At 39.1% G+C, this 15,301-nt stretch overlaps 1 protein-coding gene across 2 annotated transcripts in view; it reads right to left on the bottom strand.

The window, feature by feature from the left end:
• Pdhx (pyruvate dehydrogenase complex component X) overlaps positions 1-15,301 on the bottom strand; it is a 57,879-nt gene that overhangs the window by 29,049 nt on the left and 13,529 nt on the right. The window contains exon 2 of one of the 2 annotated variants that reach the window (XM_021656493.2): positions 9,318-9,398. The exons of the other annotated variant lie outside the window; for it this stretch is intronic. Coding sequence (XP_021512168.1) covers positions 9,318-9,398 — 81 coding nt within the window. The remainder of the gene's footprint in view (positions 1-9,317; positions 9,399-15,301) is intronic. 2 annotated transcript variants of the gene reach the window in all.

The following is a 15,301-nucleotide window of genomic DNA, read 5'->3' as shown; positions in this document are numbered from 1 at the left end:
CACTGGCAGAACGAACAGAAAAAATTTAAAGAAGGAAAAAGCAGGCCAGTGACAGCCTGAGGCATCTTCTTCTCAGGAGTTTCAGGGATAGTGGATAGAGGGACCAGTGCAGAGCAGTTGTGAAGAGACCACCGCTGAGGTGTTCCCAGTACTAGAGACAGTAGTCAGGGTGAAGAACTCTGAATGGTTATGCTAACTAAAATGGGTGCACAGAGGTGTCCTGTGGCACGGGAGGGAAGCTCTGAGTTTCTACCTAAGTGCTGGTGACAAAGGGATGTGTGCACATAAACATTAAACGAGCTTAATCTGATTAGAAATTCAGCAGGGAACAAAAGAGTATTAGATTGTAGAAACATGAATCCACATTTAATGACCAGAGAGACTGCACAAAACTGATAATAGGAAACACAATTTAAAAAGCTATCAGAGGAAAAGGCAGTTTACCTCAATGGAAAGACAGACTGAGAGCACACTTCAGCAGCTGCAAGAGTCAGAGGACAATGAAGTAACTTTCACAACACTGAAGGAAACATTGTCTGGAATCTAAGATGCAGCCAAATCATCAATTAAGAATAAACTGTGAAATATTTTTCGGTATATAAAGTGTAGAAAACTTTACTAATAGATTACTTTAAAGAGCTCTTACAAAATATAGTTTAAACAGGACTGGTGGACACAAGAAACCAGTTACCACTGAACATACTAACATGGTAACGTGTCTCCCATTTAAAATGTAACATTTATAATTTTAAAATGTGAAACAAAAAAATAGAAGATAACAGGATAGATAAGAAGGTGTAGTGAGTGCTAACTGGGCTTACAACTTAGGTACAGTTAGAAGAAAAACAACGGAATTAACTCTAGATCTAAGAAGCCAAATAGGGATTTAAAGATACAAATAAAATCTATAGCATTCAAAACTCAGGAAAAACAAAAGGCAATAAAGTGACTGTCTAATAGAATGTGGGCATACAAGAAGAAATAAAAAGAATAAAAACAGAAATGTCTAAAAATTACAGAAATCAGCCTAGTGTATGAACACAATAAATATAAACACATCTATTATAAGCAGGTCATCAAAATAAACACAAAACTAAAATCTTTGCAAATGTGGTTTATAAGAGACCAAAAACAAAGCTACAGAGGCATAAAAATATGGGATATATAAACATACCACCTAGTCACACACAGTTTCCAGCTGTATGCAGCAGAGATATTAACCAGCCGATACAGTAAAAGAATATAAAAGGAAAGCCTAAAACATTAATAAACATGCCACGAAATATTGCGATTAATAAAAAAAGTTTAATGTATGGAAACTTCACTGTATACCAGAATGAACAGTCAGGTCTTTTTACCTCAGTTATAGTAGCTCAGGACTACCAAATATTTTAATGAAGTAAATGTAGCTGTTGGATGGTAAATATTGAACACCTAAACGGTGCCTACCTCATTTATCCCCAGCAGGGTGCTTCTGGCTAACATATATTTTACTGAAAACTGTTTGTGCGCTGGGTATGCACAAAATGCAGTAGTGGGAAACAAGAGCGGGTTTGCTTGCTGGAACTTCTGACCTCAAGAAGCTCCCTATACACCCCATAAAAAGAACTGGGAATTACAGCAAGTACGAAGTTGGAACGCTTGGGTAATATCAGGAAGGTTATCTAACTCCATTTCTGGAAGGGAAGAGAAGCTTCTGAGAATAAGAGGACAGCTCCCTGACCCCGAAAAGAGCAGTGGAAGTGAAAAGGGCAGTGAACCAGGCAAAAGGCACACACCCAGAGCCCTAGGAAGAGATCAGGGCACTTCAGGCCACTGGCAAAGGTAACAAGGGACCATGTGAAGAGTAGGCTGCAGAACAGCAGCACCAGACCAACTGAGACCTCTGTGTCAGCAGGGAGAGTGGCCGCTCCAGCCATTCGTGTGCATCTTATCACAGATGCTATTGACGAGGCAAAAAGGCTCTATTTCCAGTAGAGCCCCCACCCCAATGTTCCTGTTGGAGCAATGGGAGAAGCTGCGAGGCTCAGCAACTTTTCAATGCTTCTTAGATACACAGACAGTACAGAAAAATAAGAAACTAATGCAGTATTATTTTTCACTCACATTTAAATTCCAACTACTTTTTAAGAACCATGTACAAATTTACTTCGCCCATGCAAGTTTCTGAGTAACTCAACTGACAGACTCCTGCTGTTTGCAAATTCCTCTGCTAACCTCAAAAGAATCACAAACTACATCAGGAAATGCTTCACTGCTATTTCTCATGGCTACTAGTCACGAGCTTCTTCATAATAGAATTTATTTTGTGTTTTTTTTTTCCCCACCCCAAGTCTCAGGCCAGTGCTCCCCACCTGACTTCAGATCAAAATGCTTCAGGATTTCTGCAGTAACTTCAGAAATCCTTAGTTTCTCATAAGGAAAACACAAAATTGTTCTTTACATTTACTTGGTTATAACATTTGATTTGCAGCACATTTTTAACATCCGAAGAAGACATTCTTTTTCTTCTTAAAGCCACATCTCTCTCTAGTCATATAACACACTGTGTCAGCAGTACTAGCATGCTGAGGCACCCAGGGAGCACGTGACCAACAGAGCAGAGCATAGGAAAACAAGTCAGTTGTTGAGTCACAGAGGAGCTTAAAACAGAACTATTACAAAGAAGCACTAACTGTAATGGTCGTGAGACTGAAGCTCTATCGATAATCACTGTGGGTGCACACAGGACATCTGAGACTATGTAATGAGTTCCAAAGATCCAAACCCACGACTCCACACTGATCAGCATTGAAAGCTTGGAAGCATAGTAACGAGAAACATGTGCCAACCCCGGCTTCGCTTATCCCAACCCCTGATACAGATGATCTCCAGCAAGCTACTTATCTCTCTAACTTTCTGTAAGATTTTGAATGTGTATCAAAAAAAAAAGACCTCTAAGTTTTGTTAAAACTTCACATACACCTTTAAATAATATTTTGCAACATTTTCTGTTAAAAATAAAGTTGCAGGCATATTTCTAGCAATAAACCATTAATAATGAAGAAGCAGCCTATCACCCTATGCCACAGTCCGTCATTTAAACAGATCATTCAGCAAACATTCACATACAAGACACACACTGGAAGGCACAAAGAAAGCATTGGCTACAACACAAGATTCAGCTCTGCCCAGGAGTTTATGTTCTAGTGGGTCATTCTGAGGCTCACGGGTGAGTCCTCAGCATCACGTGGCTGGCTGCAGAAGATGGTAGCTCTTCCGCTATCTGCACCATCTCCTCCTGGTTCATGTAAGTGTTGGAGGTGGAGCGGGCCTGGAGCAAGAGTGCGGTCCCCAGGAGGGGCCAGAGGAGAGGCCAGCCCGGGAGCCGCTCCCCAGCACCGAAGCCAGCAGCATCTTCCTGGTCCGTTGTCCAGATGAGCAGCTGACGGAACTGAGGATGAGGTCCACAGATGCTTCCTCCTCTCTTAAACATGTCTTAAACAGTTAATGGCGATGTTTATTGTATTAACAAACACAGTCCCTTGCCTCCTACAAGACAATTTTGTTCTACGGAAAAGGAAGACCAGGCATTTGTTTTAAAGATGGGTGTGGAGGACAGCCAACTGTTATCTGTAGAGCAAGTTAGTCAGATCTGTAGGAAGAGTATGGACATGTGCTTTGCCATGCTGCAGTGAGTCATGGCAACCACCACGCGATGAAAGAAGCCAATCAGAAAAGCCCATTTTCTCCTATGTTCTAGAAGACACATTGAGAAACGATGAAAATTTAAAGATAGGACAATCAGGTTGAAGAGCTGAGGCTAAGACATCTGACAGCAGGTGACCTCGGGGCGAGAGAAATGCTCTGCAACTGAATTAAGGTGGCAGCTACATCATGTATACCTTTATGGAACTGTGTGCTGAAAATTGATGTTTGTAACACTATGTAAGCTCAATAAAACTCTCAAAATAGTGACATACTGAACAAAGGTTGTTTGTGCAATTTACTTTTCTAATTTTTCCACTTCAGCATCACAAACACATGGCCACAAACAACAGATGCCAAGGCTTGTGCACAGTAGAATCCACTCTGATGACTCCAGTGGCACCTACTCAGGCCCTTCAGATACACTGGTTCTGAATTTTACACAGTAACTCTACACAGGTTATAAATCATCATACAACCTATGCAAAAGTGGTGTGGCTCATTCATAGTTCTCAGTCGCATGAGGTAAGGAAAGGCCTAAGGGCTGGCTCTGAGGAGTCACATTCCCCACTCACTCTGCCTGTGCCATCCAGGCACTTACTACCTGGACTTTACACCATTACCTCAGTCTGGTTTTGTTCTACAGAGCAGAAAACAGACTTTTACACACAGAGGGAAACAAGAATCTTCTAAGATGCACTTGACTTTTGGTCAAGGAAAAATAAACTATGCTCACTTTACATGGTTAATACTGAAACATGTCCTCAAATAGAAAACTGTCAATCAGGGTGGAATTACAGCTCACCTCATCTTTCAAGAGTCTGAAGATGTGGATACAGTCTATCATTTTCAAAGCACCTTCTCTAATTTTATGGTATTTTTTAATTCAATTGTTAAGAGTGAAATTAAATAGTATAATATCGAATACAAAACTACTATTCTGAGTCACCTATTCAAAAGATGCAGCTAACATATGCTATTATCTTACTTTTCTGTAACTTAGAAAATGAAATGAAGGTCAGTTCTGCAAGAATTCCAAAGCTGAGCTGTAGCTTAGATTTCATTCCATTAACTCACTCCCAGAGAGGACAGCCCGGCGGACAGACATGATGGATTCTAGGGCAGGATTTACCTCGCTGCCCCCGACCCTCCAGCTTCTACCACATACGTATTCACAGCAGCACTGTGCGCCGTAACTGTAATTACAAAGTCTCAGACTTTTAGGAACCCTTAAAGCTGATGAAGATTGCACCCTGCTCACAGGCTCTCAGATCATTATCTAGCCTTTCCCTGCAATTTCAACCTTCTTACATGTTTTATATTCTAAAATATAAATCATAGTGACTATACATCAATAGAGATCTCATTATCAAACAAAAACAGTGAATAAAAACCACCTGTCACAACATGAATTTGTTTTCAACACAAAATGAGTTAGCCAAACCATTATAGATGTATTGCACTCAGCATATTAGATCATAATGGCAACAGTCTTTAAAGAGTTCATGAATTACCAAGAAACAAGGATTAAGAATGGTCTCAATTACTTCCAATATATTACTAAATAATGCTCCCCCTACCCCCCCCCCCACAAGCTGGTTTAATACAAAATTTAAAGAGCAAACTACAGGGAAATAAGCTCCAGATGATTAAAATGTATCATTGCCTATCATATATGAAACAAGTGTGTTGTTGGAAAAGCAGAGCAGATGGCTGAGCCGCACGACTCCTGACTCTTGATCACGCTGTCCAGTCCACTGGGAGTACCTCACTTCACTGCCAGTGAGCTACAGTGCTCACATCTACCAGCCTGCAAATTCTCAAAGCGTGAAGAGACGTAATCTTTTCAGATCACTATTTAGGGGTGCCAATACCCTACTTAAATGAATATGCAAACAGCCAGAGCTCTAAGTCATGAGGGGAAGAAAGCTAAAACAGACTCTCATGGATCATATTACTTATAAATGTGGAATCTTCTCAGCCACTGATAATTATTTTAGAAGATGTCAGCACCCATATAGAGCCAGTCCTCAAGTGCTTCAGTGAAGCGCTGCTTTGCTTTAGATGACTCTAGAAAGCACTGCCAGCTGTTTCTCTGAATATGTTTTGTTTTCCATCTTCTCCTTTTGCCCTACTGGATGTGTCTCATTTTATTCTTCTCAGTCCCAACTTCTCTTTTAATCTTCTACTGCTTTTCCTTCTTGTGTGGCATGAAAACTCTTGTTCTGCAGTTCATAGATCTTCTGTTCAGTTATGTCTTATAACATCCTTACCTAACTGTCAACCATATTTTTTACTATTATGGGCAACTTTATGTGACTACAGGTCCCACTTGGTCTTTTCTCTGCCGGGTGTTTTTGCATAGTATGTCTATGTTGTTGTTTTTAATTGCTTCTTTTATATGTTTAGTAAGTTCAAATATTTAGTAATTCCAACCAGTGGCAGATCCTGGAAGTAGACGTCTAGCCTTGCTGTTGGCTATGCTTACTGAGTTTCAACCCCTAGAGAACCGCTTCTGAGCACATTGTTAAGTTTGGAATTGATTTCTTAGCAAATGGGACTTGACCTTGGAATCCTGCATGGATTACAGGCTGGTCCTACCAGGATGGCTTTAAAGGTATTAAAAGTTGAGGACCCTTTGCTTCGGCCAATGAGTTCTCACTCACAAAGTCCCAAGTACTGTAAATTTGAACTCCAAAGCCTAACAAAGGTAACCCCATGAGAGAAAAGTTTCAAGGGAATGGGCATTATTACTCCACACAGATCGCCAGATCAACAATAACTGTGAGTTGTCACACAGCACTGAACTCTGCCTACACTGATGACCGACACTTCTATCACCAACCCACACCTCGTGCTCAAACTTCAATTCCTATAACAAGCTCAACATCTTTGAAAGCTCTCAAGATCAACCACATCAAACTGGAATTTAACCATTGGTTCCCTTTTTCCTACCTCTTGACCAGCTCAAATCTCTGTCCCTTTTTCAGCAGTTCCAGATTCTTTCCATTTATTACTAGTTCCAAAACAAGTTAATTTCCTAGAATCCTCTGAAGTTTTCAATTACTATTAGTGTTCAGTATGACTGCGAACTCAGGGTTCAAATATACTTTATGTTCACTCAAACACTCTTCATCATCGTTACTGCTCCTGAAACAACCCCATCTTTGGCTCCTCAAGTCTATAAAATGCCCTCTTAAGTATCTGATCACATCCTCACTTCCTGTGTTAGCAGGATATTCTAAGTTCACAGTTGCCCCACTCTACAGAGCTTCACTCACTTCAGTGGGAACTGGGACTTGAGAGACTAAAGCATAGATGCTTTACAGTGGTGCTCATGGTCTCTGTTTCTACATATTTCCAGGAAAGACCTTGAAAGTTACTTTCATGGGTTCTTTCTTTAACCTCTGCTATCATTCATCTCTTTTGTCTGTGACTCATCACACCAAAGTCCAGGTTACCCAGCTCCACCAACTCAACTACACCTTTGATTTATTCTGTAAAATACATAGACGAGCCTGACATCAACACCACCAATCCAGCCATCACAATGTCATCACTCAACCTAACAGTTCAGGATTGTTTTTAGGCCTCCTTCAGCTAGAATCTACTAGGTATTATAGGCAAAATTATTGACATCTAAAATAACCTTACTAGCAATCAGATATATAATCAGATTCACCTGTTTCAATTTGTCTCAACATTAGGGCTCTTTCACACTTTAATTTTGTTTTAAGATCATGCAAAACATGTATTTTTCCAAAGTCACAGAGAAAAGCAAATTTATATTCAGAGACAGCTACCTTTTTAGCCTGTCTCCTCCACTCTGTCCTCTCCATCATAGGCACTTACTTTTAAGCTTCTTTTCTTATCCTTTTCTGAGTGCTGATTCCAGGGCCCCTCACCTGCTAGGCAAGTGCTCTACTGCTGACTATACTACAGACCTTGGCTGCCAACGCCTGGGCACTGCCCTTGCTCTTTTTGATGAATCACACTATCCTCGATCCTGCCCTGCTATTTTTGCACAGACCAACACTCCACAACATTAAGAGGAGATACTGTTCACTTCTTTATAGTTATAGATGTGGTAAAAGTTAACAAAAACAGATCTCATCCTGACCAGCATCTAGGCTGTCTCCATTTCCTGCTACTGTAAAAAGGGCTGCAACAAGTAGCCTCACACTGGTATGCTTTGTCTTATTTTTACCAGTGTAACATGAAGGCAAGTCTCTGCGGAAAGAGCTGCTAGGCCAAAGAGTACATATAATGTAATTTTTCTAGCAACTAAGATTGTTGGCATTTAGGCTATTTTGCACTCCGAGTACTGAGAGCAAGCTCACCATTCCATTGACCAGCTGGTCAAACTTCTACATTTCTGTAAGTGATAGTATAACATGGTATTTCAGAAGCAATTGTTTACTTATTTTTTTTAATCATTACATGGATTAAGCATCTTTTTTTTTCTGTATTAAAGAGCCACTTGGAGCCTTTTTTCTGTAACCTACTTGTTCGTATACTGAATTTTTAAGAAATATTCATATTTTGTGATATCAGCTATAAATATTCTTCTTTCAGTTTGTCACTAGACTCAATTTGGTTTTCCATGTTTTCTGCTATACAAACACATAATATTAATAACAATAAACAGTTATTTTTATTACTTTGTTTTATGTGTATGAGTGTTTTGCCTGCATATATGCATGTGTAGCACTCATGTGCCTGGTGCCCATGGAGGCCAGAAAAAAAAAATGTTTGAGCCCCTAGAACTGGAGTTACAGACAGCTGTGAGCTACCATGTGGGTGTGGGAACCCAGACCTGGTGTCCTGGAAGAATAGCCAGTGTCATAACTGCTAAACCTTTTCTCAAGCCCTACAAAGTTAATTTTTTCATCCCATTTAATACTTTTTGCTTATAGATTCTGAGAGGCATGGAATCCCCCACACTGTTAGCTGTAGAGGAATCTAGCAAGCTGTTTCCTAGTACTCGTGACAAATGTTTTTATCTTTATATGGTGTCTGACATTCACAATTTAGTCCTGGCACATACAAATTATGAATCTAATATTGTGTGCTTTTCAAACTCAAAACATCCATGAGTATTTATTGCCCCATTTTCTATTCAGTTCCACCAGTCTGTGTTTTGAAGCATCTATCACAGTTTTAGTTGTAGAAGCTTATAGCCCAGTAACTAGTAAACCATAGCCCTCCACTGTTTTTGCTATTTCTTTTTTAGGAGTTTTCCTTCTATTCTTATTTGTTTGTCCTTGCTAATGAAAGCACGTCCCAACCTCCCTGGTTCCGGGAAAGCAAGCAGACACATACAAGCACAATAAGGTTCCAAGTTAAGCATCATGACAATGATTTGGAAACCAAAAGCCACAAAAAGAACTAAATGTTGTAAGGAAAAGCCTTGAAAAGTTCACCATTTTGTGACAGTGAAAAGACATGGTTTAACCCAGCAAACTCTATTGGCCCAATATGGGAAGTTTTTATTTACACAAATTTACACCAACCAGCAAAGAAAGATATTTGCATCCTTTATATTATGAATTATGTAAAATACATGATGCAATGGGAACAAAACAATCAAATAAACAAGCAAGGAAGATGTCAGGAACACAGTTGCTCACCTTCCTTTTTCAGCCATTTCACAATGTTCCCTTGTTCCATTGTAGGAGACAGAGATGGCATTAGGATCTTAATAGGATCCGCTGCAATTGAAAAAGAAAGGATTAACCAAACATACACAGAAAAATACACACACACACACACACAAGATGTACCTGTTGAAAAAGCACACACTCAAGTGTATTGCAAGTTGGAAAAGAAGTCAACTATGAAAAAAACAAAACTTTTAAAAAATCCTTAAATATTTAGGATATTTTCAGCTTCTTTTTCATGACCAAAAGACATGACACAAAAATGAAAACAGGGTTCTAATGTCCTACAGCAAGATATTCGAGATCAGACATTAAGAACCTGGTTGCTTTAGTTGCTTCTAATCCTATGCTATTCGTTCTACAACTGTTCTTGCAAGTAGGAATGAACAGGAGCATCAGCCAAGAGTGACTGGGCAGGACAACCTAGGACCCCTTGTCCCATGAGACATCTCAATGGAGCGGTTGGGAAATGGCTCTCTTTAGAAAACTAAAGGAGACACTTATACCACCCAGGACTTTTCCAAGAGTCTTCACTGCTTATGTGACTTTTAAGTTATTCCAGCAAATACCATAGCAGTAAATGCCATCCCAGAAGGCTTCCACAGATGTCTTCTGTCCAGATGAACTCTCAAAAGACTGCAGCACAGGCCACACATTCTAAACATGAAGAGGATGGACTACAGTTTCTTTTTCTCTGTTAATGTTATAGGGTTAAAAGCAAGAGGATTTAACATGAATGTTATAGTTTCAAATGGAGAATGCCTATGGCTTCATTGTAAAGCATTTTAAGTCCTTACAAATGTACATAGCCAGGAATTCTTCTGTCTGTGCTCCATTCCTCTCTGAGAAACTGGGGAAAGCATAAGGAGCCATGTCCTCATTTTTTTTTTTTTTTTTTTGTTTTTGAATAATTTTCTGTCTGTAGAAATTGTGTGTTTTCTCCCAGGTCTTCCATGGGCTGTGTGTTAATCTACCTTCAAAGGCAGGTCCACAAGTACATAGCTTTCTATTCTAATCACTGGAGCTCTGTAGGCTTGAGGCAGCAATTTTTACACACAACCTCCTGCCTGAAACCAAAATGCCCAAATACAGGGCTGGACTGGGAAGTCCAACCACAGATATCCTCAAATATTAAGACATTCCCTATTCCAACAAAGCCATCAGTGTTTAGACTCTACCTACTCATCTAATCTCCAAACACCTGACTTTCAACAGGCATCAGTCTTAAAGGCTGGAAAAGCAGAGTGGCCACTCATAATAGCCCAATGATGAGTCTAAACCACACTTCCTATCAGAATCCCCATTTTCAATGAGAAGACTGCAGCTCATAGTGAGAGAGTTCAGTCTTCCTGCCTAACTCACGGCTTCCACCTCCTATGGTAAGGTACGTTGACCCTTAATACCGCTTAAAGCAAATCATCATTTAACCACTGGTTATTGGCAGCCAAGACCACAGCAAAGCAGACATATTATCTTGAGCATTCTTCCTAAGTCTAATAAAATAACTAATAAACCTTTACCTTGAGCATACAGAACTATAGTATTAAATAAAAAGCACTTTCACAAATGATGATGAGTATTTCAAATGCAGTAGGAAGCAGCTAATTTCAAGTGTATGAGAAATAGAGGATGGATATATATGGCTAGACCTAGCTTAGTGGTTAAGAGCACCTGCTGCTCTTCCAGAGGACCTTAGTCCAAGTACCAGAACCCACATGACATCATATAACCATCTGTAACTCTGGTTCTAGGGTATTTGATGATCTCCTCTGGCCTCTGTGGATCCAGGCATACATGTGGTAAACAGACAGACATGCAGTTAGAACTCCCATACACAGAAAATAAAATAAAGAAAAAATTAATCTAAAAAATGAGGGAAAATATTCAATGGGTCTCCTACCTCCCAATTTATTATTAAAGCATAGTTATTGATAAGAGACCGGGAGCACATGCCATTCAGTTCTTGTCCACTTTGGCTTTAATTAACTATCACCAATAATTTCATTTAATTTCCAAGTGAACTGTAGTTGAGATGCAAATCACAACTACAAAACAGCTCTAAAATGTCTTTTTCTTAGTAAAACAATTATTTATGCACTAAAAGCAGCATATCAGGATTCTAGATAGGTAGAAACAATGCAAAGGTCTATGTTCCACCTCAAAATACGGTTATCTATTAGGGGACCATCAAAACCGCAAGTCCACTAGAAAGTAGGAGTGTGGAGCTTACATAGAGAAAATTCTCTCTCTCTCCCTCACAATCCGTTGAGAAAGGACACATACATGTGTGTATGAATGCAAACCTATTGAAGTAATGCAAGTATAATTCCAAATTGTAATGATTATACACTTGCAGTTATGAAAAATTTCAGCAAGTGAGCAATACTTAATACATGAAATGCATTTTGAAGTAATAAAATGAGCTTTTAAATCTCTGATTATGTTGGATGTTGATTACATTTTTCACAGCTTCCTAAACAAACAAAAGAATGTTTATCAAATTCAACTCTAACCATCTATTTTTTAAACTCATAGGGACAATTATACTTGGAAAAATAAAAAGGTAAAAACACCCTTACTTCTAAACAGCATCATGGTAAGAAGTAAGCCTCTCTCTAAAAAGCATAGCTTTTAAAAAAGTCTTACTACACTGCTCTTATTAAAAAGCTCAAGCCTGGCATAATGGGAAAGAATATGTCATGATCATACATATATTAATCTGCCAAACAGAATTCTACTTCAGAGAGGTGAAATAAAAGGACACAGTGCTCCCACAATCATACCCCAATTTATGACAAATATTAAATCACTTCTCTCAAAACAGAGACTCTCCAGTATTTTTACTCTTGGCTCAGATGCCATCATACGACTCATTATTTATCTCCTATAATAATCTCTCACCCAAGAGACCTTCACATTTCCATTACTCCTGACATTAAAGACTACATCATGAAATGTCTGTATTTATTAAGCATTATTTTCCAAAGTACAACATCAAGAACTCCAAAATTTTTATTTTAAAAGTAAAAAAAGAAATCATAACCATTCTTCACACAGTCACCTTTTATGGGTGAACTGGAATTGCTTTCCTGAATGATGACAATAAAATGTAAAATTCCTACAGTAGATCACTCTCCTTACTCTCCTTGAAGGTGACAAAAACCAAACAAAGATGTTTTAGATGTTGCCATTATTCAGTGCTGTGTCTTGACTGATTGTGCTGGCTTATTACAGAGAGTAAAATGTGTCATATATGCTGATTACTCCACAGACCTTCTTGCTAGAAATGCCATTTCAAACCATGAGCATTCATTTATTAACAAGGGTGCGTGTTTTATCCTAACAGGTCATCTTTAAATTGGAACATTATATACTTCTTTCCCAAACGTGTGTGTGTGTGTGTGTGTGTGTGTCTTCTTTTTTTCCTAATGGGGAAAGTAACTCTATAATCATAAACTAGGCTTTAGGTACAGGCCTACACAGAACTACTATTTGCCCTTTCTGACTGCTATTAATACTATGAAAATGGTACATGCTTCTTTAGCTCCCTGGATGGGATTAAGCTGCACCTATGCTATTTAATTTTCATTAGGATTATTTATGGCCTCCCTCTTCATTCCAATATGCTTCACATTCCACTACTCTTGCCAAACTGAGAAGGCTGTGAAATGTGCACCAACTATTTCCTACTAATACCGACTTGCCTAGCTATCAGCAAGAACAGAAGAAATATGAGAATAAAAGAAGTCAGGTTTCTGCTCAACTGGTTATACAAGTTTATTTAAAATAATACTTGAACAAATTTAATATTTTGCTAGAATTTAATGGTTCACTGCTTGTTCCTTTTTATTAACCAGTTAGATTATTTCTGAGTGGTTGGCAAGTGAGGCAATATACAGAAGTTATAAATCATTAAAAATGTTAAGACTACTGTGTTGTATGTTTCTAGTATTTTATTTTGAAACACTAACTTTTAAGAGTAAATGTCTCACAAACCATTAAACTAATTTACTGTCTTTCTGTCTCATAAGAACAAGTGCTTTTTTCTCATAAGAAATGACAACATCTTGGAATGCTGTTGTCTGATGTACAATAGAAGCTGTAAGAACAATCTATCACCAAACTGAAGTAACTATAGTCCTTCAAATCTGTTAATTCTCCTACAGCAAAATTCTGACTTTTAAATGTGACAAAATAATCTCAGTGTAATTTATTTTCTCAAATGTATATTTTTGTCTTGGCAATGAAACTACTAGTTCAGCAAAGCCAATTATAGCGATGATTTCAATTCATAATATACAGGAATTCTGAAAGGTCACTGGGTGACAGAAATTAAAATAAAGAAACTTGAAATACAAATGCAGAACCAATTGCTTTGTGGTATTAATATGAAGCAGATCTAAGCTCCATTACAATAACAAAAGTAATTAAGAACATTGGGCAGTTTACATATGGCACAGGTACAGCCAAGTAGCACACTCTAGCCCATTTACTAAACTGTAACCTAAGCGCGCGCACACACACACACACAAAAAAAAAAAAAAAAAAACCACCAAAATGAATAGACAAAGACAAAAGTAAATTGCCCAATACTTTCTTCGTGCCAATGCAGGAACCCACTGATAAAATGCATTGTTAAAAATTGCTGTACAAATAAAGCAATCCTGCCATCTGCAGGCTGAACGGAATATAGCAGAATGAAGGGCAGGTGATTTAAACCTAGCACCAGGCCACAGACTATAGTAAGACCGCTGCAATGAATAAAGGCAATTTCAGTGTCGCTCTAAAATAAATGACTGTTTCCCAGCTCTCTTTGTACAACGCTATTTTGTCGTGGTGTTGGTAAAATAGACTGAGACGTCTATGGCCTGTGACAGAAACAAATATACACACTACGTGTGAAAACAGCCACTACAGGCCTTGCCTGACATGCTTACAAACATCCCAAAGACAATAGTAATACATTATCTTCCCTTGCTGCCAACTCATGTTTGCACATGAGCAAAGACTAAACCAATGCACCCAAAATGACAACAGCTTTTCTGTTCTATTACAGGTTTGTGTGTGTGTGTTGTTTTGTTTTCTGAGACAGGGCTTCTCTGTGTAGCCCTGGCTATCCTGGACTCACTTTTGTAGAACAGGCTGGCCTCAAATTCACAGAGATCTACCTGCCTCTGCCACCCTGAGTGCACCACCATGCCCAGCTCTTACACGGTATTTTTTTTTCATTTTTAAAAATTATTTATTAATTATACTTTATTCACTTTGTATCCCCCTTGTAGCTCCCTCCCTCCTCCCCTCCCAATCCCTCCTTTCCTCTTCCCTCTGCATGCATGCCCCTCCCCAAGTCCACTGATAGGGGAGGTCCTCCTCTCCTTCCTTCTGATCCTAGTCTGTTAGGTCTCAACAGGAATGGCTGCATTGTCATCTTCTGTGGCCTGGTAAGGCTACTCCCCTGTAAGGGGGAGGTGATCAAAGAGTAGGCCAATCAGTTCATGTTAGAGACAGTCCCTGCTCCTATTACTATGGAACCCACTTGGACACTGAACTGCCATGGGCTATATCTGTGCAGGAGTTCTAGGTTATCTCCATGCATGGTCCTTGGTTGGATTATCAGTCTTAGGAAAGATCCCTGTGCTCAGATTTTTTGGTTCTGTTGCTCTCCTTATCTTACTGTTTCCCACTTATTTCATAAGATTCCCTGTACTCTGCCCAAAGGTTGCCCATAAGTCTCTACATCTGCACTGATTGTCCGCAGGGCAGAGCCTTTCAGAGGTCCTCTGTGGCAGGCTCCTGACTTGTTCCCTCTGTTCTCCTTCTGATGCCCATCCTCTTTGCCTTTCTAGATAGGAATTAAGCATTTTAGCAAGAGTCCTCCCTCTTTATTAGTTTCTTAAGTGTACAGATTTTAGTAGGTTTAACCTATATGTCTAATATCCACTTATGAGTGAGTA

The sequence above is a fragment of the Meriones unguiculatus genome, chromosome 18, assembly GCF_030254825.1.
Source record: "Meriones unguiculatus strain TT.TT164.6M chromosome 18, Bangor_MerUng_6.1, whole genome shotgun sequence".
NCBI lineage: Eukaryota > Metazoa > Chordata > Mammalia > Rodentia > Muridae > Meriones > Meriones unguiculatus.
Note: the sequence above shows the minus strand (reverse complement) of the source record. Positions and strands in the feature narration are given on the sequence as shown.